The sequence below is a fragment of the Platalea leucorodia genome (genome assembly GCF_965183815.1).
Source record: "Platalea leucorodia genome assembly, chromosome: 6".
NCBI lineage: Eukaryota > Metazoa > Chordata > Aves > Pelecaniformes > Threskiornithidae > Platalea > Platalea leucorodia.
Genome location: NC_138828.1, coordinates 29771931 through 29794287, shown reverse-complemented (window position 1 = coordinate 29794287; position 22357 = coordinate 29771931). Strand labels below are relative to the sequence as shown.

At 37.4% G+C, this 22357-nt stretch overlaps 2 protein-coding genes across 19 annotated transcripts in view; one reads left to right on the top strand and one right to left on the bottom strand.

Moving 5' to 3' along the window:
* TBCK (TBC1 domain containing kinase) overlaps window positions 1–6828 on the bottom strand; it is a 158008-nt gene extending 151180 nt beyond the window's left edge. For 8 of the 16 annotated variants that reach the window (XM_082316526.1, XM_082316517.1, XM_082316528.1 and 5 more), the window contains exons 1-2: window positions 6638–6792; window positions 260–494 (exon numbers count right to left, since the gene is read on the bottom strand). In XM_082316526.1, coding sequence (XP_082172652.1) covers window positions 260–452 — 193 coding nt within the window. In that variant the 5' untranslated portion in view covers window positions 453–494; window positions 6638–6792. Of the gene's footprint in view, window positions 1–259; window positions 495–1479; window positions 1703–3690; window positions 3749–6233; window positions 6292–6637 lie in introns of those variants that run through there. The other 8 variants (XM_082316530.1, XM_082316533.1, XM_082316529.1 and 5 more) reach the window with 8 other exon arrangements.
* A 130-nt stretch (window positions 6829–6958) lies between these two features.
* Window positions 6959–22357, top strand: part of AIMP1 (aminoacyl tRNA synthetase complex interacting multifunctional protein 1) — a 39124-nt gene continuing 23725 nt past the window's right edge. The window contains exon 1 of one of the 3 annotated variants that reach the window (XM_082316352.1): window positions 6959–7110. In XM_082316352.1, the coding sequence (XP_082172478.1) occupies window positions 7046–7110 (65 nt within the window). In that variant the 5' untranslated portion in view covers window positions 6959–7045. Of the gene's footprint in view, window positions 7135–15142; window positions 15248–22357 lie in introns of those variants that run through there. The other 2 variants (XM_082316351.1, XM_082316354.1) reach the window with 2 other exon arrangements.

Here is a 22357-nt window from a genome sequence, read left to right as displayed (position 1 = left end):
AAAGTTCTTAGCTTTTATCAGTTAGCATAACATATAACAAAAGAGGATAGACAACTAACCTCTGCCTTGACTCTGTAGGAAAGAAACAAAAGCACCAGTACTGCCAGTCACAGCAAAGGCATACAGTCATTTTGAGACTGAAAAACAGCTGCTTTCTGGTGCTACAAACGCAATATTCTGCTCAGTCACCTTCAGATATATTGTCACAAAAATATAACTGTAACCATACATAAAATTTCCTTTTCAAACAGATACTCACCGTGTTTACCTCTGGTAATGTCAACGTACTGGCAAAGCCTGGGATGGGTGATTGTTTTAAGGATCTGAAATCTCCCCAAAATTTTGATGGAGTTAGGTGTCAGAGGAAGGCCATTACTTCCACAAACATCATGTGGCAGAGCTGAGGCGAAGAAGGTGGAGGCACCCATCTCAGTGTCTTTCAAAGGAAACATCTTTTTCACACAATCTTAAGCCCTTTGGAGCAATCTGTGTTCCTTAAAAAGAGAACATAGAGTAAAAATTCATCTGCAAAAGATACAGATTCTTGTGACTCAGCTCACTAGTTGTTTACTAAATAATGCAATTAAAATGTTTTTTTTCTCTGTTATGGGGGAATGGGACATTTTTGCATAATGAACTCTAATAATAATAATAATACAGTGCTGCTGCTTCGGAAACACTACATTTAAAGATGAAAATATAGCAACAGTTTTAAACACAGATTTAAGAATCAAAACTATTTTAGGAGCAGATAAATGCTTTAATACAAGCAATCTTCACATGACTACTTATTAAAAAAACAGTAAAGGCACCAAACAGAAAAAACCTTTTCTAAAATACCACCTTGTATCAGCAGGCCACAAGTCCAGCTTACCACAGCTTTAGTGACAATCCAGCATCTATATACTATAGCATTCCTAATATTTAAAGCTATGAAGTATCAGTCTTCTGTCCTACCACCATTTCTTTCCCCACCCATAGGTGAACTGCTAGCTCACACACTGACTCAGTAACAATTTAAGGAAGTAATCTACATTAAATACTTCTGTGGGACAGTTAAGCAAAAAAAGTTAGCTTGCAATTTAGTTCCAGGAGCACATAGTTTCATGACTATTTTTCTCACCAGCAGGAACAAGCTCTCTCCTCTGAACTATGCATTTCAATTCAGTGCAAGCTAAACATTTTCGCTGCACTTTTCCATAACCATCCATTATGCCATCCAAGAATATGAAAATCTAAAATGTGCACAAGTAACAGACACTTCTACAGTCAGCTAGGCCACAGATAAAAGTGCCTGACCTCTTCTTACTAGCAAACTAAGAATTTAATCTGAGGCGACACGTATCAAAATCCACAAACTGAATCAAGCCTCTGCTCAGCTCTTTTCTGTATTACCTAGATGGTGACTCGACACACTACAAGCTGTCATTAGGCAGTATTATCCCTCTGTACATGTTAACTTCCATAGCACATACATACTTCTGTATCAGGATACGTATACAAACAGATAAAAAGGCCAAGCATATACGCTCTTAAGTGAGCTCTGGTCTGGAAGTTGTGATGGTGAAGTAGATGGCACTTCCACATAACATGGGACGAGAGGCCACAGAACAAAAAAAACTTCATAAATGAGCCAATGCCGAAGAGTACTATCCAGCTAACTTCAACTCCAGAGACATTACGGCATGGAGTCTGGTGGCATCTGTGTATACAATCAACAGAAATAGTCCACTGATGTGAAAAGCATATCCAACTCTCTTGTCAGCTACAGAATAGTAATTATGAGCTCTAAAGAATAGAAACAAATATGCAGTTGCTCCAGGAAAAGAGAAAGAATAACTCTCAGGATTTGAAGCCCATAAGAGAAATAATACAAAAAGCTTAGAGTATAAAACCAACATAATTCTTTCAAATCAGATGTGATAATTTTTTATCATCTTAGGGGCTTCATGAAACAAAACCCAAGCAGAACAAGATTATGCAGAGCACTAACGAAGCTAAGTGCTACTTTTTAATTATTCTTTCACCCAACATTGACCTGCTGCTTTCAGGAAAAGCTATTCTCTCATGAGAAAGTCACACAGGAGAAACAGTGTGTTTAATACTTTAGTGTCTCAAAATTATTTTTTCTCTAAGGAAACAACCTTGTTCCCAGCACAAAATTCCCAGTAAAAATGTACTAAGTTTCTTTTGTGAATCTTAATTGAGAAAGTGGCCCCATAACAGGTTTCACAGAGATCCTTATATATCAAACATATTTACTAAGTCTACACAAATGGAAATTATGGAATGTACCTTCTGTTTTAACTAATAAAGTCCAATTTAAGATACAAAGCAAATACAAGACTGCTCTCATTTGTGGTTTTTTTCCCCCCGAAGAAACACAGACATGAGATACGTACATTTAAATTCTAACATACATCATCATATTAAATATGAATGCATCGCATTAAGGAATCAAACTTAAAAAAAGGAAGAAAATAAATCTGAAAGAGCATTGAGCACTGGAGCTTTTATAGTAGTATTTTTGTATTAAAAGTCTTATTTGTAAAGATACAATGCTTTCATATCTCATGAATATTTAATATTTTTGGACATGATGTATTTCAGGGTGCCAACAGTACGATTTACAGTTAGAATATTCCATTGGAAAGACATAAATTGGACCGAATGTAAGCATAAAGATTTATTGGCATGCAGCAAGTTCCAACTGGAAAGCTTAAACTGTGTAATTATAAAAAGACCCACATTCCTGTAAAAAAACATCAGGTCTACCAAATGAACTACCCGGCTTCAGAAAGAAAATATATATTAACCATGAAGAAAAAAAAAACAACAAACAAAAAACTTGATTTAAAGAATGAACTATAATCTTGCTTGGTACAATAGTCCTCTAATAATTGCCCTAAAATAAAAAGAAGTTAATATGATCAGAGTTCAGGGGGTGGGAGAGTAAAATTACGCCAAACAGTGAGATGCATTGTCTCTAAAAAATTAAATACATAGTGTACAATATATTTGCTCAGGTAAGAAATGTTTTCATTTTTACTGCAGAAAAATAATCTGCTAGATAATACTTCTCTAATACATTGTATCTGCATTCAGCTGACATTTAGAAAGGAATTTTAATAAAAAGATTTGTTAAATGTCATCAATTCAATAACCATTTTAAGAGATTAAACTTTTCTTGTACTCTAGATCACTGGGCCTACAAGGGTGAACTAGACCACCTGAAATGCTTTCAACTAGACAACTGCAGATTTATCACTCACTTCCTTTGGTTAGGAAGCACACAGACAAAAAGGAAGACATGAGAAAAGCAAACAATCTTTCCTGTCAGCCACCTAAAGGAATCAATAAAGAGTTTTAAAAGGTATGCATTAAAACAAGTTCTCTTATTATAGAGTTAAAAATTACTCCAGTAACTTACTGACATTTCTAAAATCAAACAAAAGTGTTATACCTATTTTAAAAATTCTTCTGAAAAAAGATCTTATCTAAGTATTTTTAAATTGTAGGGGGTTTTGGGTTGGTTTTTGTTTTGTTTTTTTTTTTTTTTTTTTTTTTTGTTGTTTTTTGTTTTTTTGTTTTTTTTTTAATCTACATCAAGGTCTGGCACAACTATAAACACAGAGAGCACTACACATCCTCCTCATGTTCAAGGCACACAATTTTATACCACAAACTCACCTTTTCTATATAGAAAAGTCACATATTGCATTAATTTTATGATTTGGAGGAATGAATTATATCCTGCAGAACTTCCCTATTACTTTGAAATAAAGAGGAAGAGAAAAATAAAAGTTTGTTGTTTAAAACTGACAACAGAAACAGTTAGGGCAAATTCAATTTTGGGATTGAATTCTGGAAATTCAAGTCTGATAATCCAAAACAGGGAGGATGGAAGAGGAAGAGAAGACTTGTCTTATTAGTGTCATCTAAAATTACTGAGTTGTTGTTTCCAAAGCACCGTTTACTCCGTATATGAGAGACAGTCTATCACATCTGCAAAAGAGGTCTGGCATAAAGATGAGAAGTCCAGAAGTGGCCTGTTTTACATCCCACCTCTGAATGACCTTCCCTAGCCCACTACCTCCATCCAAGTCTCCCTTAGAAACCTTTACAGTACACAAAAACACTAACCAACATTCTCAGCAAAATCCACCACAAACAGAAGACCTTCGCAAATTCCTATTAAATATTCAGATTAGCACTATTTTGATAGTCTTCCACTTGATAGCTTTTCCATACCCAAAACTGAGAAATAAAATACAAAAGGTAGCCCCTGATCTACTGAGTAACTTCTTTGCTCCTCTGAATACCTACTGCTCTCAGGGAACAAATACTTTTTCTTCAGAACTCAGCATTTTCTACCCATCATTTACAACTTTTTCCCTGCAGCAGTACTAAGGTAATTGAGTCAATGGACACTAAGAACCTTGCCCTTAAAAAAAATAAAAATCAAAACATATAAATTTGACTCTCAGAAGCAAAAATTACACATACAAACAGACTAGCTTGAATGAATCCATCCTGTGAAACACATCTGTGGTTTCTAAAGCATCTACAATGCAGACATAAAGACAACTAGCCATGTGCTAATACCTATTGGTAATTTGAAATGGCTAGTTATTTAAATGCCTCCTGAATACCCAGGTGTAAATGTCCCTTGCCTAATGAAGGCAGCTTTTCAGCATTAAAACATAATTATAATCAGTACTGCTATTGAATTATTTTTAAAGCAATTGCAAAAAACTTCAGGAGATCAGGTGGCCTGAACATCCTATGCTTACGCTGTTTTTCATTAAATCACGGTATTTTCAACAAAGTAGGCCATTTCAGAAGAAGAAATTCTTTCACAAAATAACTTTTCTACTGCTCGTCTTAAAACATTCTTGTTGCAGCTATAGTAATTACTGATTTGATAAAATAACTGAAATAAAAGATGCAGTTTTAGCCACAGTGTTGCTACTTCACAAAAAAACAAAACTCTGTGATTTGCTTCCCACTGTGCACCATTACTCAGCTATTCATAAAGTTTATTAAAATGCATAACAAATACACTGAAGAAAAGCTGAATTCAAATTCCTACAGAAGGGAGCACAGAAAATAAGTAAGAGCTTTTTGGGACAATCACAATAAAGAGCTGGGACACGTTCACTTCATCATCATCATAATATTAAACATATCAGCTTAATTTTTGCAGGGGGTGGGGGGACTGTGGATTAAATTTAGTTCACCTTACAAATCTTTTTTTCATCTGCAGTATAAACTTCTACTACAAACATCACTTGTACTACAGAGATTTCATAAGATTGCTTAAAAACCTAAATATAAGCAGTATTGTGTTTAACCAAATGTTTTCCCCTGTGGCAGAACATCAAAACGTCCTCTTTTACAAAATTTTCTAATTTCTCTAACATTCATTGAAGTAAGAAGTATTAGAATAACCATGGAGTAACAGGCAAATAATTACAGACCATACACATTAGGCATACTTAAAAAAAAAAAAAAAAAAAACAACATTGTTATTCTGTCCAAATTAACAAATTCAGTGCAGAAAAGAAACACTTAGCTTGAGATTCCAACTACACCAATACAGCAATAGATAGAATAAATAAGTGTACCAAATTCATTATAATACTGTTACTTGAGATAAACAGAAAATGCAAATGAGATTTTGACAAGGCTGCAATGTCATTATTTTATCTTCAACGAACACACAAACTGGGGGGCGGGGGGGGGAAGGCAAGTATCGTGGTGTTTTTGGCACAGGTAACTGACAAATATTTGAAGAGTTATTTCATGAAAATGCTAAATAGTAATTCCTTTCCCTACACTTATAGGAATATTAAAGCGTCATTTCACTCAAGTGAAATATAAACCATTAGCAAAGATTAAAAAAATGCTCTATCTCAGTAATATTTGGAGAATTTTGTCATATGTACATGAAAGCCTCTGTATTCTACGTAGGTATTTGCATAAGCAGAGTTACTGGTGGTGTTTGGAGCATTTACAATGTTACTACGTAGATTAAGATGTCTCTACTTTGAAACCCAGGCATAAGAGTGAGATTTCTGGACATCTCAAGTTTCGCATATGCAGCTAGAACATTTAGCTGGTGGGAAAAATAACATTGGGAGAGCATGAAGAAAACAATAACCTAATTTTGATAGATCAGGATAGACTTTCAGTGACACCTCTCCATTTTATAAAGCTGTTATTTCTTTTACCTGTTTATCAGTGTCTCTTGGTTACAGTCTGTCTGCCTGTTTTGCTATGTCAGCGTCCCTGTGCACATACAGATAGGGTTTGTTACTATTTAATTTATACATTATACATGGCTGTTCAGGAATTAAAAGGAATAAAAGATAAATCAGTTCTAGCCAGTTTGCTAAGTGACTGCCAGAAATGCTGGTGGGCAACCCCAGTAACCTCTAAGGCCCTGTAAGCCCGCCAGCCGGAGACCCCGCAGCCCTGAGGCGCTACACCCGGGCCGCTACACCCAAAAAGGCGCGAACCGGCCCCGCGCACCTCAGGGCGCTGCGGGGGAGCGCTCGCCCCGCGCCCCCGCCCCCGCCCCACCTCGCTCCCACCACAGCCGCCGGGCCGGCCGCTCCCTCAGCCCCTCCGTTACCCAACGGCCACCGGCGGGGGCTCCCTCGGCGGGGGCTGCCGGGCTGGGCACGGCCTGGCGAGGGGAGGGGAAGGAGGAGAGGGCCAGGCTGGTGCCGGTGCCGGGGGTACCTGCGCAGCGCCGCCGTCCCCGCCGGGCGCCCCGCCCCCGAGCACGGCGCCAGCAGCCCCGCCCGCCCTGGCCGCTCCGTGGCGTCACTCCACCCCGCCAGCCGCCGGAAGGACCCTGCCGTAGAGGCGTCCTGCGCGATGCCTGAGCTTTCTTTTTGTTTGGCTCTTTAAAAAAAAAAGTTTAACACGCTTCCCCCGCCGTGTGCGCTGGCCAGTACTCTGAGAACGGCGTGTTGAGCGCCTTGGCCGTAAAAACAATGGTCGCTGGCGGTAGTGAGGCTTTCCTAGGTGCCTTCTGATGAACCTCAGGCGCTCGCTTGGGCAGCCCGGAGGAGAGGGTCCTTTTCCCCTCAGCGGAGGAAGGTGTGTGGCGGCGGCTCGGTTGATGTGAGTGCCTCCCGGCGGGCCTGCGGGGGCCCGGCCCGGCCCGGCCCTAACACGGGGGGCGGCTTTGCCCCCTCAGCGTGCTCTCGGCGCGCCCGTGGGTGGCTTAGTTCGGTCGCCTCTCGGCGCTGGGGAGCTGCGTCATGGCGGTCTGATGCCCTGGGGCTCCCCCGCGGGCCGGGCCGGGCCGAGCCGAGCCGAGCCGAGCTCTCTGAGGCGGGCAGGCGGGAGCCCGGCAGGGCCCTGTTGGGTTTGCTTCCAGCCGTCGGCGCAGCGGGGGGAGGGCTGAAGCGGGGTTTCCCTGTGGGCTGTGGCGGTGGCCGTAGGGAGGCCGCTGCTGTCCCTCTGAGGGCATTTCCCCTGCAGCGGAGGGGCAGGATGAGCGTCTCGAATTAAGGGAAACGGCGTTATGTTATTGTTGTTGAATCTATAGAAGGGATTTAATCTCGGGGCTTAATGTGCGCTGTAGCTGTAGGGTGGCATTACAAATACAGATACCGCGCTTTGCGGGGGGGAAGCATGCACCTGAAGCGGTTCTCCTGAAATCAGTTGTGTTCCTTTATTTAGCCCATCGGCTGAAATGGCAGTTTGGAAGTGGCATAGTGGTGGGCTGTTGAAGAAAATGCTATAATAGCCTGGAAAGTACAGGCACGGAGTATCTGCTGAGCTTTGCGTAGGAACGGCTGTTACTAATGGAAAAGTAGATGCTTTCTCTGTTTTGGTAAATGGTATATATGTTCAGTATGCTTTTGCATAGACTTCAGTGAGCGGAAAACAGAGTATAGCTAAGTATTTGGTCCATCCTCAGTAGAGATACTTGCAAGATTTAACATATAGCACATATTCTGTACAGGGATGCGTGGATTGGGTAACAGGGATGAGCTTATGATTTGTTGCTTGTTAGGTTATGTTACGAGTCCACAGCTAACCAGCATATGGCAATGTTACTGAACTACTGTATATCTTGAGCTAATCAGTAAGTGGTTTTGTGCTGGGTTTAGCAGCTGGCAAAATGGAGAAAATACTACTGCAAAATAAGTTATCCTTGCATTTCCTGCTCTTTCTGTTTCTTTAACTCAGATATTTATTAGTTTTAATACAGTTATTGCTTTTCACAAATAGTTTTGTGGTTCAGGATGCTTACATGAAATCTGTAGTAAGGTGAGGCAGTAGTGATTAAAGGTAGCATCCCATTTTTGTATGTCCTTATTGTTCACTTACTATATTATTCTCCAGTTATGTTTAAATAATAATAAATTATTTGGCAGACCTGTTGGAAAGTAAGCCTAAAATCTGTAAAATAAAAGCAAAGTCCGAAGACTGAATTTTTAATACTGGATATTATTAAAAGGAATAAGGCCTTAGAAGTGAGTAACAGATAAAATGTCAACAAATCTTATTAAATAGTTGGTAAAGTAAGGGCGTTTGTTTTTTTTTCTTGTTTGTTTGAGTTTCTTTGTTTGGGGTTTCTTTTGTTCGGTTTTTTTTTTTTAGCTAGCCCCAAGCATCTTTGCTTGTCAACGCAGCTTCGTCATAATATATATCATCATAATATATTCTCCCTACCCTGTTGCAAATTAACAATATATTCTTGTTATGGTAATTTTTAGTTTAAAGAATTTTAAGAAATATATTGGTGAGTTGCTTTGATGTTTTAGCAGCACTGAATCTTGAAGGTGCAAGGTTGTTAGAAGGCAGAGTGATTTAAGTCAAAATTATTTTTAAAACTGTCTTCAGCAAATTTGGGCTCTGGAATGTCTTTTCCCAGTTGTAAATAAGAAACTTTTCCATATTTTCTATATATTGCTATAGGTGTATTTTGTTTCTCTTACACCTTTAAATGTAAATAGAGAAGGAGACAAATTCTCATTCCCCAGACTGAAAGCAGTGGGCAATTTGGAGAGAGTGGTATCAAATGAAAAAGGATATTTGCTAAAAAAAGGATGTTGTGCAAATCTGAATATAGTCCATCAGATTGGAAATAATAGGACTCTTGAGTTGTCTAGAGCCTTTAAGACTTGATGCTTGTGATGATGAAGCATATGTGAGTGGGAAAACAATCTGAAAAATAAAAGTTTAATGTGGAAAGGTACGCTGAAGTTGCTTTGGCATCATTATAACTGTAATTTAATATGAATTTAACAATGGCAGGCTAGCCTAGGGCCTCTTTATCGAAGGAGGGTCAAACAGCCCATGGATATTTCTTCATCTTTTTGATTTAGGAGATATTCTCTGTAATGGCTTTTCTCCTAAATATATTTCACTGAAGTCTGCTTAATACATTATTGTTATTTCAATTATATATGTAATCCAAGAAGACTAGCAATGAAGTTAATTGTATGCCATGATGGGGGGAAGCAAGCAACCCCCTCAGACTTTGCATGCTTTTGCAAAATCTCTTAAATCAAGTCATGACGTTTTCTTAAAATTCTTTCTGAAAATCAGTCAAGGGATTCTAGTCTACTGGAGTCTTTGACTTTCCACTGACCTGGAAGTTTCACAATATTATGTTTTCCTGAAAAGAGAACTCTAAAATGTCATGTGAGTAATGTTCCATCATGCAAGGCATATTGGTGGCAGACCTCCCTTTTCCTGCTCTTGTTCTTTCTAAAGTTGCCTGCTTAATATCCTTGGTAGAATCACATTTTTGAAGAAGAGAGTCCTAATTTAGAGAATGTTGAAATATATATATATATGTATATATTAACAGCAATGTTTATCACCGGAATTTCATGGTATATGCTTGACACACTGAATTCCTAATTTAAGTGACACATCATCACAATAATGTGATCAGTGTTTCCAAACTATCTCTTAATCTTTTGTTTGTTTTTCTTCCATAAAATCCATACAGACCTGGTTGTTTGTGACTTTGGGGGTTGGGTTGTTTCTTAAGTTAGGACTAAAGGAGAAAGTAAAAAACTTTGGTTTTATATTAGTCAATAATATATTGAGATACGGTACAATCATTTCAGTTGGCATGAAGCTTTAAAAACATTTTCTGGAAATATTGTGAAAATGCCTCAAAAATATTTCTATACTTTTATTATAGAGCACATTTTATACTATGGAACCGTGCTAGTTTGTATTATAAGATAGTTAGAGATAACATAATGTGATAATCAGCTGTAGTGATTTGTGTGTGTTCTTTCTGAATCAACAGACCACTTCTAAAATTGCTGCTCTGTGTAAATTTACTTATTAGCAGTAGAATCATATTAGCAAAGTACCAGTTTCTCAGTGTGTTGTCACTACCCCCAATTAAAGTAGAATAAGTAATTTTATGGATGCCTTGTTACTTTATTCATTTCTGAAAAAGCCCTAAGAAGCAGCAGAAGTAGCTTGTATATTCTGTAGGACAAGAACTCAAATGACAGCATCAGAATGAAGAGTGGATCTTGAATTGGCAAAGAAAAAAATATACTGAGATGCAAAATAGGAGATGAGTTTTATCCATAGACCTGTCTAGATCGAGAGTGTAAAGAAAAATTGAGCTCTCAGGTGCCTGCAAATCCCACCCACTTTACAAGTCCCCGTAAGCATACTGGCGAAATATCTATATAATAAAAATAATGTAAAACAATTGTCATAGGAAGGATTGATCAAGTGTGCAGGAAGACAAATCTGGTATCTACCATAATATTTTTGAACTTCTCTGATTGTGATTTGATTGCTGTATGTCACAGCTGCTATGTGAATGAATTTATTCACGTTTGTCTCTTACAGGCTAGATGGGACTCTGAGCAACCTGATCTAGTTGAAGATGTCCCTGCCGATTGCAGGGAGGTTGGACTAGATGACCTTTAAAGGTCCCTTCCATCCCAAAGCGTTCTATGATTCAAAGGAAGTGTTTTCAGAAACCTAAAGAATGTCAAATGCTAGACAACACAGACAAAACCGAAGGGTCAGCATAGAGTGCAGCTGCTAGGAACATCAGATGTGAGCAAAGTAAATAGCATCTCTTGTTTCTTGTAGTGATATGAATTATATGATGTGAGTCTAGCAGAGCCCCCCAGAAACCCGTGTTTATTCTCCTTCTAAACAGTTACCTGTATGGTTCTTATTACTGTCACCAAGAAACATTTCCCTTGTTAGATTTCCTGTCATACTGGGGGTGAGAGAGAAATCGGTGTTTAGTTTTCATTTCCATGGTTACATTAATATTAAACAGTAGGGGAAAAAATAATTTCCATGGTTACATTAGTATTGAACAGCGGGGGAGGGGGGAAGTCTCTGATGGCTTTTTTTCCCCTGGTGTGGTGGAAGCCATCCTAACTCATAATTTAATAAGGTTTCAAAAATATTTGGGTACTTCTCAAAGCAGCCTTCTGAACAAAACTGCTTTCAGTGGGTTTTTTGGGGGTTTTTTTGTTTGGTTTTTTTAAAATATGTATGAATTTTTTTTGTGCTTGGGAAAAAGTGCTTTCCTTTAAAAAAAAAATTCCTTTAAGCAAAAACTGAGAAATGGTTTACTGGTGGCTTGGTGACCACAGATCAGTAGGTCATCAGTTAGTTTTCCCAATTTTCATTTCTCTTGGAGAACAAGAAAATGTAGTACCGTCTGCATTATGACATTAGAGGTCAATTTCTTCAGAGCAAGTGTAAAATTAATACATTGGTGTTTTACTTCACAGGTGGTTTATTTATCCTGCTTTCACAGTTATCAAATCTTTGATGTGTTTTGGTCTCCCAAATAAACACACTGGAATATGTGGAAATATCACAGTTAGAAGTGTGGGTTTTACTACATGTTTTCTAAAGTTAAATAAAACACAGGGATATGGAAGAGGGAAATATTATTGGTTTTGTAACGCTGGGTGTAATGAAAGGACCTTAGCAGAAGAGGAGCAAAAGATCTCAAGTTCATTCTCATCTATTATACCTTAATAACTTCTGACAGATGAGCCTAACCTGTTTTTGAAACCTTCCAGTGATGGATATTCCACAACCGCCATAGGCAGCCTGTTCAGTCCTTTACTCTTACTTGAAAGTTTTCCAAATGTCTAACTTAAATCTTCTTTGCTTTTTCCTGTCTGCAGTAGACCTGGGGAACAGTTTAGTCCCATTCTCATACCAATTTCCTTTGCATTTGAAGAACGAGACCAAGTGTCCCATCTGTCTTCTCTTCTATAGACTAAACAACTACACTAAGCTTTTTGATCTTCTTTGAAGTGTCTTTAAAAAGTTAGGAGATGGGAAAAGAGAATCTGAACAAAAGCAAATCTCTGTGGCAGTTGTGGGGGATCTTGAGTATGCGTGAGTGCAATGTGATTATTGCTTGGGAAGCCTCTTGAGCAGCTGAGACAGTTTGCCTATAATAAAATGTGGCTAGTCAGGCCTTTCCTGACTTGCCTCTCCTTTATTTCCTTCTGTCTCCCTCATACTTCTTTTCCAGAGAAATTACAAGTTTGAACTGATTTCCCCCCCCCCCCCCCCCCCCCTTTTCTTTAAACTGGAGGGGAGAGGCATGGCAAGGGAATTGATTCCCAGGTGAGAAGTTGTTATTCTCTGTAATGTTTGTGGTGTGGTGTTAATTGATTAATTCATTAGTTAGTTGCCTTTACACTTTTTGAGCCATAAAGTCTTCTAATGGTGAAGTCCGTAACAAGCGTGAAGCATCTCGCAAGCAGGTGTTTCCCCCCTGAAAATGTAGCCCCTGTGGTTCCAGTCAGTTGAATAGATCTGACAGACAGAACAAGGGAAAGCACTTTTTGAGCATAATAAAAATGTGCTGGTTTGCTTGGGTAGCATGATGGCTCCAAATGTTTTGAGATTGTCACCATATTCATTTGACTATTCCTAAACTGTCCAAGCATACATGGTTATATTTAAATAAAAAAAGTTCCTTGCCTGAGCGTGTTCTGTGCTTCTGGAAAATGCGTATAAATTCAGTGTGGTTAGAAATTTGTAATCATTTATAACTGTGGTTTTAGGCATGGCAACCGCTGGCATTCCTGATGACAAAATTCAGTGTGTCAGATCCCTGTTCAGTTTTCTAGGGGACAGTTGCTTATGATGCAAGTTATGGCCTCCTCCTGGGTGATACTGTGTAATACCAGGTGATTGGCCAACACAAAAAGAAATCAGTTTATAGGATTTTTTCTAAATGCCAGTTTTGGCTTTTTTTCACCCCCTAAAGAAACCATCTTAAATATGGCACGCCTGTCAGGACTGGCAGATGCTGGCTGTTACAGGTCTTGGTGTCCTCTTACTTTTTTATTGCTAGCTTGTAAAATAGTTTGCAATTTCATTTTTCAATATCGTATTTTAAATAACTGGCTAGTTCAAATGGAAAAAAGAAGAGGAGCAATTCAGTCGCTCGTTTGTTCCTTTGTATGCTATTTATTTGCTATGGTAGTTAAGCTACTCCAATATTTCTAATGCTGCTGCTTACAGGCTAACATTGAGTTGCATTAGCAGTAGTGTGTGACCACCAAAGAATTTGTTTCTGGATCGTCACGTATATTATTCCTCTTTAATGTCCTTGGCACTGTTCCTCTTCTGTTATTAAACAAATCTTGTCTCCTAACATGGGATTGGGGCAGGAATGGGGGGATAGAAGTGACTAGGAAAATAAGTCAGCACCTGAATAATCCTTTCTTTGAGGTCTTGGAGCATAGCACCTTCCAGTTGTTCACTTGCACATTTGTGGTTTGTTTTGCTTCATTCTATTTTGTCAGAATATTGTCAGTTGGTCAGTGGCCTTCTGGTAAGGGTAGGTCATCCGTTCTGTCCATAGAAACTGAGGAGGGGGTGTTTGTCCAAAAAACCTTTATTGTCCATGCAGAGTGTAAACATTATTAATAAAGGTATGAATTACTTCTAAAGGCATAAGTGAGGGGATCATCTGCCTACTGACATGAAAGATAAGGTTTCTCTTAAGTTACATTTACAACCTAGTCATGATAGTCTGAAATTGATCTATTTTGATGATTCTATGCATCAATGGGGGGGTCTGTAACAGCAGCTGTAATCACTTGTTGACACTTGCTGTTTGTAAAGAAAATTACTTTGATTCCTTACTCAAATGGGAATTGGATAAATTCCTCTTTGCTGTGTACAATTTTCAGAGAGAAATTCCAGAAGAGGTACCTTTTGCTGACCAAGCTTTTACAATTTTTGTTACGCTCTACAACTTTGTATACAATTCTTAAGGTCTTATGCCACTTTATGTTAATTAACAGCCTAGAAACTGTTCCTTGACTTCAAAAACTGTAGAGGTGTTGTAGAATGCTGTAAACTAGCATTCACATTAGAAGGCAATATATACTGTATTTAACCATCATCCGTTAAACACAATTTGTGTAGAAGAACTCATTCTTCTTTCCTCAGAATGCTGGAAAAAACCTGACAGAGATTCTACGCTGGATTAGAGGAAAATTGAATTCCTCTCATAACTGCTTCCCTGGTGTGTTGTCTCATATCCTAATTATCTGAAAGCAGAGGGATTCTGAGATGCTTTTTACATTTGAAAGCAGCTGGCAATGCATAAAACATCATCAAAAATTGCTTCAAGTTAGCAAATCTCTTCTTGAGATCATTTGGTACAATCTTTTGGCATAAAAACTACCCATTATAGAAGACTTTTATTTCCATTTCCTTCTCATCAGGAGCTTTCCCACCATAACTTCAACTGAGTATGAATTAATAGTTTAAAGATTAGTCTCTGACTTCAGGACCCTCTCTCGGAAACGATCCATGGCTATTGGATCTGGTTTCTATCCCAGAGTGTTTCTCAATTACAGTTTAATATACAGCTTTGTAGTGGCATCTTGTTTCAGACTCTGAAGATAAGTGAGCAGATCATTTCAGCAGCTCAGTTGGCCGAGGCAGCTAGGGACTGCTATTCCCACAAGAGTGCATGGGCTTGCACATGGCATGCAAGAGGCACTACATTTGGCTTTGGTAGCAGCTGCTCTGGAGCGAAGGCCCTAAGTTCACATTCGTGCTTGTCCTACTCTTAAGGTTTGAAACCTTCTGTGTGAAGTGCTCTAGTAATTGGTAACAGTCGCACACTAAGGAAGTCACCGTTGCCAACTAGGATATGACACTGAATTGTACACCAGGGAAATTAATCTTTTTGTAGGGGTTGAATTACCCTGCTGCGTCACAGTGGGTAAGTAATTTCACATCCATACGACCATCTATAAAATAATGCTAATGATAAGAACTAGGCACAGATTTTTTTTTTTCTTTACATAGAGCTTAAAATTAAATTTTACTCTGAATTTACCTGCAAATTTGCACTTTTTGAAGATGCTAAGCTGAGATATTCTAATTGAAAATAACTGTTTTAAAATGGTTGGGTTTTTAATAGAATAATTTGGAACACAGCAAAATTATAATTTCAATTTGTCTTAACCTGTGGAAACAAAAGAAGCTTTGAATCCATAGATGAAATACAGCTATTCCCTGAAAGCTGCTTGGAGGATTTTTCTGTCAGATACCGTCAGTCTTAGTAGCTGACATCAGTCCTCTCGATGTCCAAGATGAATGCACAAGGGTTTTATTTGGTTGGTTGTTTTTGTTTTTTCCCCTCTGCACAGAAGTAGTATTAAAAGAGGGGAAAATAATTTTCATCCTAGAATTTTTAAAAGCTGTGAACCTCAAATGCTTCTCACTACATACAACTACAAAAAAGGTTCTGAAAGGCAATTACAGGACTGCTTACTTTTTTGGTACCATTAAAAGATACAGCATTGCTGTGCTTTCTCTCAAGTATTTGTAGAAGACGTGGTCCAGAAGTTTACCTAGACTATAAGATACTATTAATTCAACAACCGTGTTGCTGTTCTGGACTGTGCCCAAAGGACTACTGAGTATACTTACTTTGAAATCAGGTTATCAAGTGCTGGTAAAACCAGATGTTTAGTAACAGTGACGTTCCTAACTTAGTTCTTTTCAGTACCAGTGTGTGAACATTTTTGTGAGAAGTTATTAATGAATGTATGCAATGTTAAATTAACAGAGGGAAGAAGAAGGTGGGGGCACTGTCCTTTAACAGCTAGAATTTTGCAAGGGATGCTAAAAGGTAATCCAAAAAACTCTTGATGTTCCCCACTAGTTCAGAATATAGAAAACACCTCAGGCCAAAAATAACCCTTTCAAAATCGCCCTCTTTGGTTTGGGAAGGTAATTTCTGCGTGTCAGCTAGAATAACTACAATAGTCAAAGGTGTCTTTTGTTTGCATGGGGTTTGCATTTGATTTATCAGTCTTGGCAAGCTGATTTGGTTTTCAAAATGTGAAATAACCGTATAAAATCTGAGCGGTGGTTCTCTGTTAATAAGAATTAAATAATTCTTATTTTAAAAAGAAAAAAACCCTGTTAAATATAAGCAGCATTTGTTGTACAGGAAAAAGTGGTGGTTTTTTTTGTATACAAAGGACATCTTTCTGTAAAACTTTCTTTTGTTTCAAATTAGTAAATGGTGTGAAATAGCTACATAACAATGTAACCCTTTGGTGGATGTTCATGTCTGTGCAGAAGGCATTTTGATTTCAAGTAGCCTTTGAATTGTTACTTTGTGCACTTTGTTTAGAAATGATTGACAGGTAGTTGCTGTACTGTCTTTGCTTCAAAAGTTGGTTGGTTTGTTTTCCTGCTGAGAGTAGTGAAGTCATCATCTGCTGAAATGTAAATCTACTGAAAACTTTTTTCTTCAGTTTCTTTCTTTTGTCTGCAAAAGGGAAAAAATAGGCTGTATATTTCTACCACACAAGTTAAAATCATTGATCCAAAAGGTAGTTGGTTACAATACTTAAATAGTTATATCTGGAGATTTTCTAAGCGGATGAGAGATGCTTGCTAGGAATTTTAAGTCTCTTCACTCTGTACGTGATGAAAGGAAAGACCTGTGTTTTGAGGCTGATGCCAGGAATATGCAGTGGTAGATACTGCTGGCACGTGGTTTTGAAGTGACATGTAACTGCTTCTGGCTGCTGAGGATTAGTTGTTGTCAGCCCACTTTAGATTTAAAAGTTAATTTAGACTTTTCACTCCACAGCTGAATAAATAATTCTCTCTGCACAGGGTAAGTTACTATCTTTATAGAAGATTTTCATTAAAATATTGTCCTCCTGTATTACACAAGTAAATTCAACACTTGAAAGTACAGTTATTTGTGTGATGAATGAAACTGGGTTGTTGAATGTGCATGGGAGGGTTTTGCCTATGGAAATAAGATATTGCAACTGCAGGCTCAAAGTTTGGTGATGACTGCTTTTCCCCTTAAAGCTTTGTTTGACAGCGTTGTTGCTCCCCATTAGGAGATATTTGCCGTTATTCTTGCATTGATTACATACAGACACACACGCACATTTTCAGGTTTAATTTTCTTCAGCTTTTATTTGTCCCACATAAAAGAATATTTAAAATTTCTGCCTCAGTAAACACCAGCAATTGTTATTGCGGTTGTAGTTAGAGAACGCTGATTCTTTTGCTGTACATCTGCATGATGTCTGCTGAATGCTTTAGTGAATAAATAATGGCTAATTTTAACCTTAGCACTTGCTTTAACCGAATGGTTAAATCCTGTTTTCCTTTAGCTGTGCTACAGGATACTACTTTTATATGTAGAAAAGCTGATAGTAATGTAAAAGTAATAAATTCAAAGACTCTTTTTTACCACAGTTGAACTATGTAAGATAACTAGTAGGCAGGTTTCAGACATTAAGAATATTGTGAATTAAAATTGAAAAGGAGGATCAATGTTCCTGTGAACTACCTAACCAATACCATTATTTTGCAGACTATTGCTGGTATAAAATACATTGCTTAATGGTATTCTTATTTCCGAACTCCAGGTTTCTGAGGAGAAGGTATCTTTAAAATGTCTTTTTAGCAGCTAGGATTTTTGACAAGGGTTATTATCCTTATTGTTCTAACAGACACAAAAGAAAAAGATTGGATTTTGAGACATACTTTTAAAATGTATTTTTGTTCTCAAGTGAGACCTGTTTTAGGGAGAGGGGGTAAACATTTCTTTCTTCTTTACCTTTTTGTAACTGCTGTGCCTGTTCTTAATTAAGGAGGTAGTGTGAATGCTTACTTTTTTAGGATAAAGTTACAAAAATCAATAAAATACCTAAGAAACAGTGTTCTACTTGGTATCAACAGATAGATTTCAGTGCAGTTACAATTATTCTTCTGCTATCTGATTTATGGGTAGTTTACTCTGTACTTATAACAGTAATGTAAAGCTTTCACTCCCCAGTAAAATGCTAGAGGGTGAACCACAGTACAGATTCTTCAAGTTCCTGTGGCATATGCTGACCTTGCAGACTTGTCCAGATGCAGCTGAGTCCACTTATATTTCTGAATTTATAGGCATATGTGTGTGTCTGTAATTGTGAAGTCCATCACCTGTTGAGGAAGTTTTATGAGGATACTTTGAGGCCTGAGCAGCAGCTACCTTTTTTTTTTTTTTTTATATTCAGTGATAACCACTGGATACACTGTGGTTTGGAAAATTAAGCTTTTATAAATTAAAAAAAACAAAAACCAAAAACAACAACAAAAAAACCACTGTAAATTTTTTATGTAAGCTTTCTGTTCCAGAGAATTAGATATATTTTGGGTTTGGAAATCAGTGCTTAAGGTCAAAGAAACAAGGCAGCATGTTGTGGGTGTTGCATCTTTTCCATCATGGGATTTATGTGAGAATTCCCTCTGCACGTGATGATCGTTTACCATAAGATTTTGATAGTACTATTAAAATAATGGAGCAGGATCCAAAAGATACACACTGATGAATAAAATACATAAGGCTGTCCAACTGTTTTGGCATATGAGCTGCTACTTAAATTTCAGACTGCACTATAAAGCACAACCAGATGAATCTCTGCTGAACTTCCAGGGGACCTGGCAGATGTAGTGGGTGTGTAACCCATTGAGGCTTAAGTCAAGCAGTACAAAGAAGTTGCTTTTCTTGAGCGATGTTGTGAGCCATCCATGTCTATTGAATTACTGGACAGTCTTCTCAGATTAATAAATTAAGTTACATATAACTTTGTATACAGTCTTTGTTACTGAAAATTTTTAGCAGCTCTGAAGGCAAGAATTTTGTTACAAACCAAATCCAAATCGCTTGACTTTTGTCTTAACCTGGAGAGAACTTGTAGTCATGTCTCTGCTTTGTTTAGTCCTTGGGGTGTCTGCTCAGAGGTGGGAAAGAGTACAAAGTTAATTCATAATTGGACTGAGACAAGCATTCGTAGAAACTTCTTCCTGAATACAAATTTAGCACAAGCTTATAGCCAGGATGTGAATGAAGTTGTGAGTACTCTTAATTTACCTTAACCTTTTGAATGTTGCAGCTGTAGTGTGTTAAGATATTATGCAGTTAACTAATATGTTGTGGCATCTACTAAATCTTGAAATGCAAGCTTGAACAAAATACTAAAATAATTTTTACTTCTGACTATTCAGTTTCTAATGATCTCTACCGTATAGATCCAAGACAACCATTTTAATTCAAATTAAATCTGTGATAATACTCTTAAAGTAAAAATGTCATACTTTTACCTTTATTTGTTCTAACATATGCCTGTCTTACTTCTTCATTTGTTGCTTCTCATAGATTTGATTTTTGCCTGTCTCATTAATGTTGTGACTTGCTTGTGACCTTGGTACATCATTCACTTTCAAGACAGACTTGTCTTCATGTTTAAAGATAATCTTTACTGAGTAACTTCTATTGCCTCAAAATTGGTACCAGTGGATGAGCTTTTTTTTGTGCAATGTTCCATCACATTTAAAAAAAAAAAAAAAAAAAAAAAATCTCTTTCATGCTGCAGTGTTTTTCAATATGAAAAAGTTTGATAGTGTGTGTTTTTACTATTTACAGCCCTTTAAAATAGGGAGGGGTAGGCTCTTAGGACTACTAAAAGACCTGTCTGCAGCTGGGATTGAGCCTGATTTATCTGGCAGCCAGAAGGGTTGGACTGTAGTCTCCAGAGCTAGCAAATCATTCCTTAGGGCTGGCATTGCTTCTTGGATGGACTGTTAGACATGTTAGTTGTTTGGAAATCTGCAAAGCAATTATTCTGACTCTCTCGGTGCAAAAGATGTGAGTTGAAATAACATATGGCAGAAATGTATAACTTTGCCTAATAGTGTGCTGCTTGGCAAATTGCTTTCAATACTTACTACACAGGAGTTTATAGTTTATGAATTCTTTAAAAATTGTATTTAAGTGCTCAAAAAAAAAAAAAAAAAAATCGGCCTGTTCAACAGTTTAAAGCCCCAGTTATAGCAATCACTTGTTTGGGGAGAACGAGGAAGGTAGAATTCTTATGTGTTTTTGCAGTTGTAAGTCTGCAAAACTGTATTGCCATACTTCACAATACCTTCTTACATTTTAGGCTGTAATTCCATTTTGCTCATATTAAAAAAAGTGTTCTTTCTTTAGTGAAATACAAGGGTAATAGTTAAAATTTCATTTGATCTTCTATATTGCCACATTTCTAGTACCTGGTAGGGGATCGCTGATCTAGTATTGAAAGTTAAAAATGAGGTTCCATGATGATTTATTTGATGATAATTTCTAGATTTTGAGTCTTTACACTGCAATTTATCAATATTGCTCAAAATCTTGACAAAAAATACAGTGGTGTGGTTTTTGGTATTTTTTTGTTTGGTTGGTTTGTTTTTTTTTTTAATTGTGCTATCATTGCTAGCTGTTGCTTTTCAAGTGTTTTCCATTGTTCTGCCAAAAATATTTTGGTAGGTCTTGTTTGCTGTATGCAGAGAAGGACCTAGGTGAGTGTCTACATTTTGATCATTTACACATATTTGCTTAGGGCCTTAAACCATATTTTTAGTTGTGTAAACTTACTTTGACAATGTGAGATTCAGGAAACCTACGTTCTTCCCTTACAGAGCTAACAATATATTTAATTCTGAAAGACAGATGAGCTGGTAGTTAAATCTTAACTGATAGGCACCTGTCTTCAATGTGGGTGAAACTATATTTAAGTATAATGGGGTGCACTACATCTTTTTGCTCTATTATAACAAGGAAACTAGGGCTTTGATTGTGATTAAGTAGTCTCAAGCAATGCAAAAGTTTTATCCAATATCTAAGACACTTCTGTTTTCTTTCTCAGCACTGCATTGCTGCTTACTGATACCTTAGCCTGTTTGTATAGAGGTTTAAAAGGAACAGTTTTTGAAACCTGTTTGTGAACAGCTTCATGTTTTGCTTTATTTTGCAAGTGAGGAATCATACTTTTCCACAGATAAAGCTGTGGAAAACCTGTGTTTCTGATAAGTAAATCTGATTCTTCTCTGTCTTTTAAAGCCTGGAAACATTTAATCTTTTAGAATTGCATTTCCTGAGAAGGCATATTTGGGTGTAAAAGCCATGATTGCATTTTACAATGTGTAACAGGTATAAAACCAGTGAAACAACCAACCTTTCGTGCTAGTGATAGTTAAGTGCATGCAACTTACCGAATATAGCTGATTTCCAAAATGTACTAGCAATAGAATTATATCACTGCAAATTTGTGACTAAATGTTATAGACCATTGCCTCCCTAATGGCAAATTGAAAGCTGCTGCTGATCTGTTCTTTAATTAGAGTGAAGCAGGGAGATGATCAAGTCAAAACTAAGATTTGATTTCAAAACTAATCAATCGTAGTTCTCCTCAGTTTTTTGTTTTTTATAGTTTAGATGTTCATAGGTTTTGTAGTTTTGAAAACTAAACCTTAAGTTTTTGTACCAAAAATATGAAATCAAATCAGATATTGTAAATCTTAGCCAAAGATGTTTACAGCATCAGGTCTAGAATACTTTATCAGAAGTTAGGAGAAACCTGTAAGAGAGAATTGATTTTTAAAGCATGAATCTCAATTCTCTGAGACAGGAGAAGATGGGACAATTTACAATAATTTCCTAGTTGCACTGGTGCTTTGGTTTAGCAAAAGATAACATAGTTCAACTCTTTCTTTTCTTCTGTTTTGATCTGCTCACTACTGTTCCTTACTTTGCAGAATAAAAAGGTGTGATGTGAGGTTCTTAAATCTGATTCACTGTGTCCTGACAGTTCATAGAAGTGCAAAGCTTAGGAAAGCAGAATCTGGCAAACAGCTGGCACGTTCTGTTATATTTATTGGTTTTTGTAAGATTGTCTGCCAGAAATGACCATACTCAAAAAAGATGCTCAGATAGAAGTCTTTGAACACACTTCTTGCAGAAACAAAGTGATTTTTGGTACTTTCT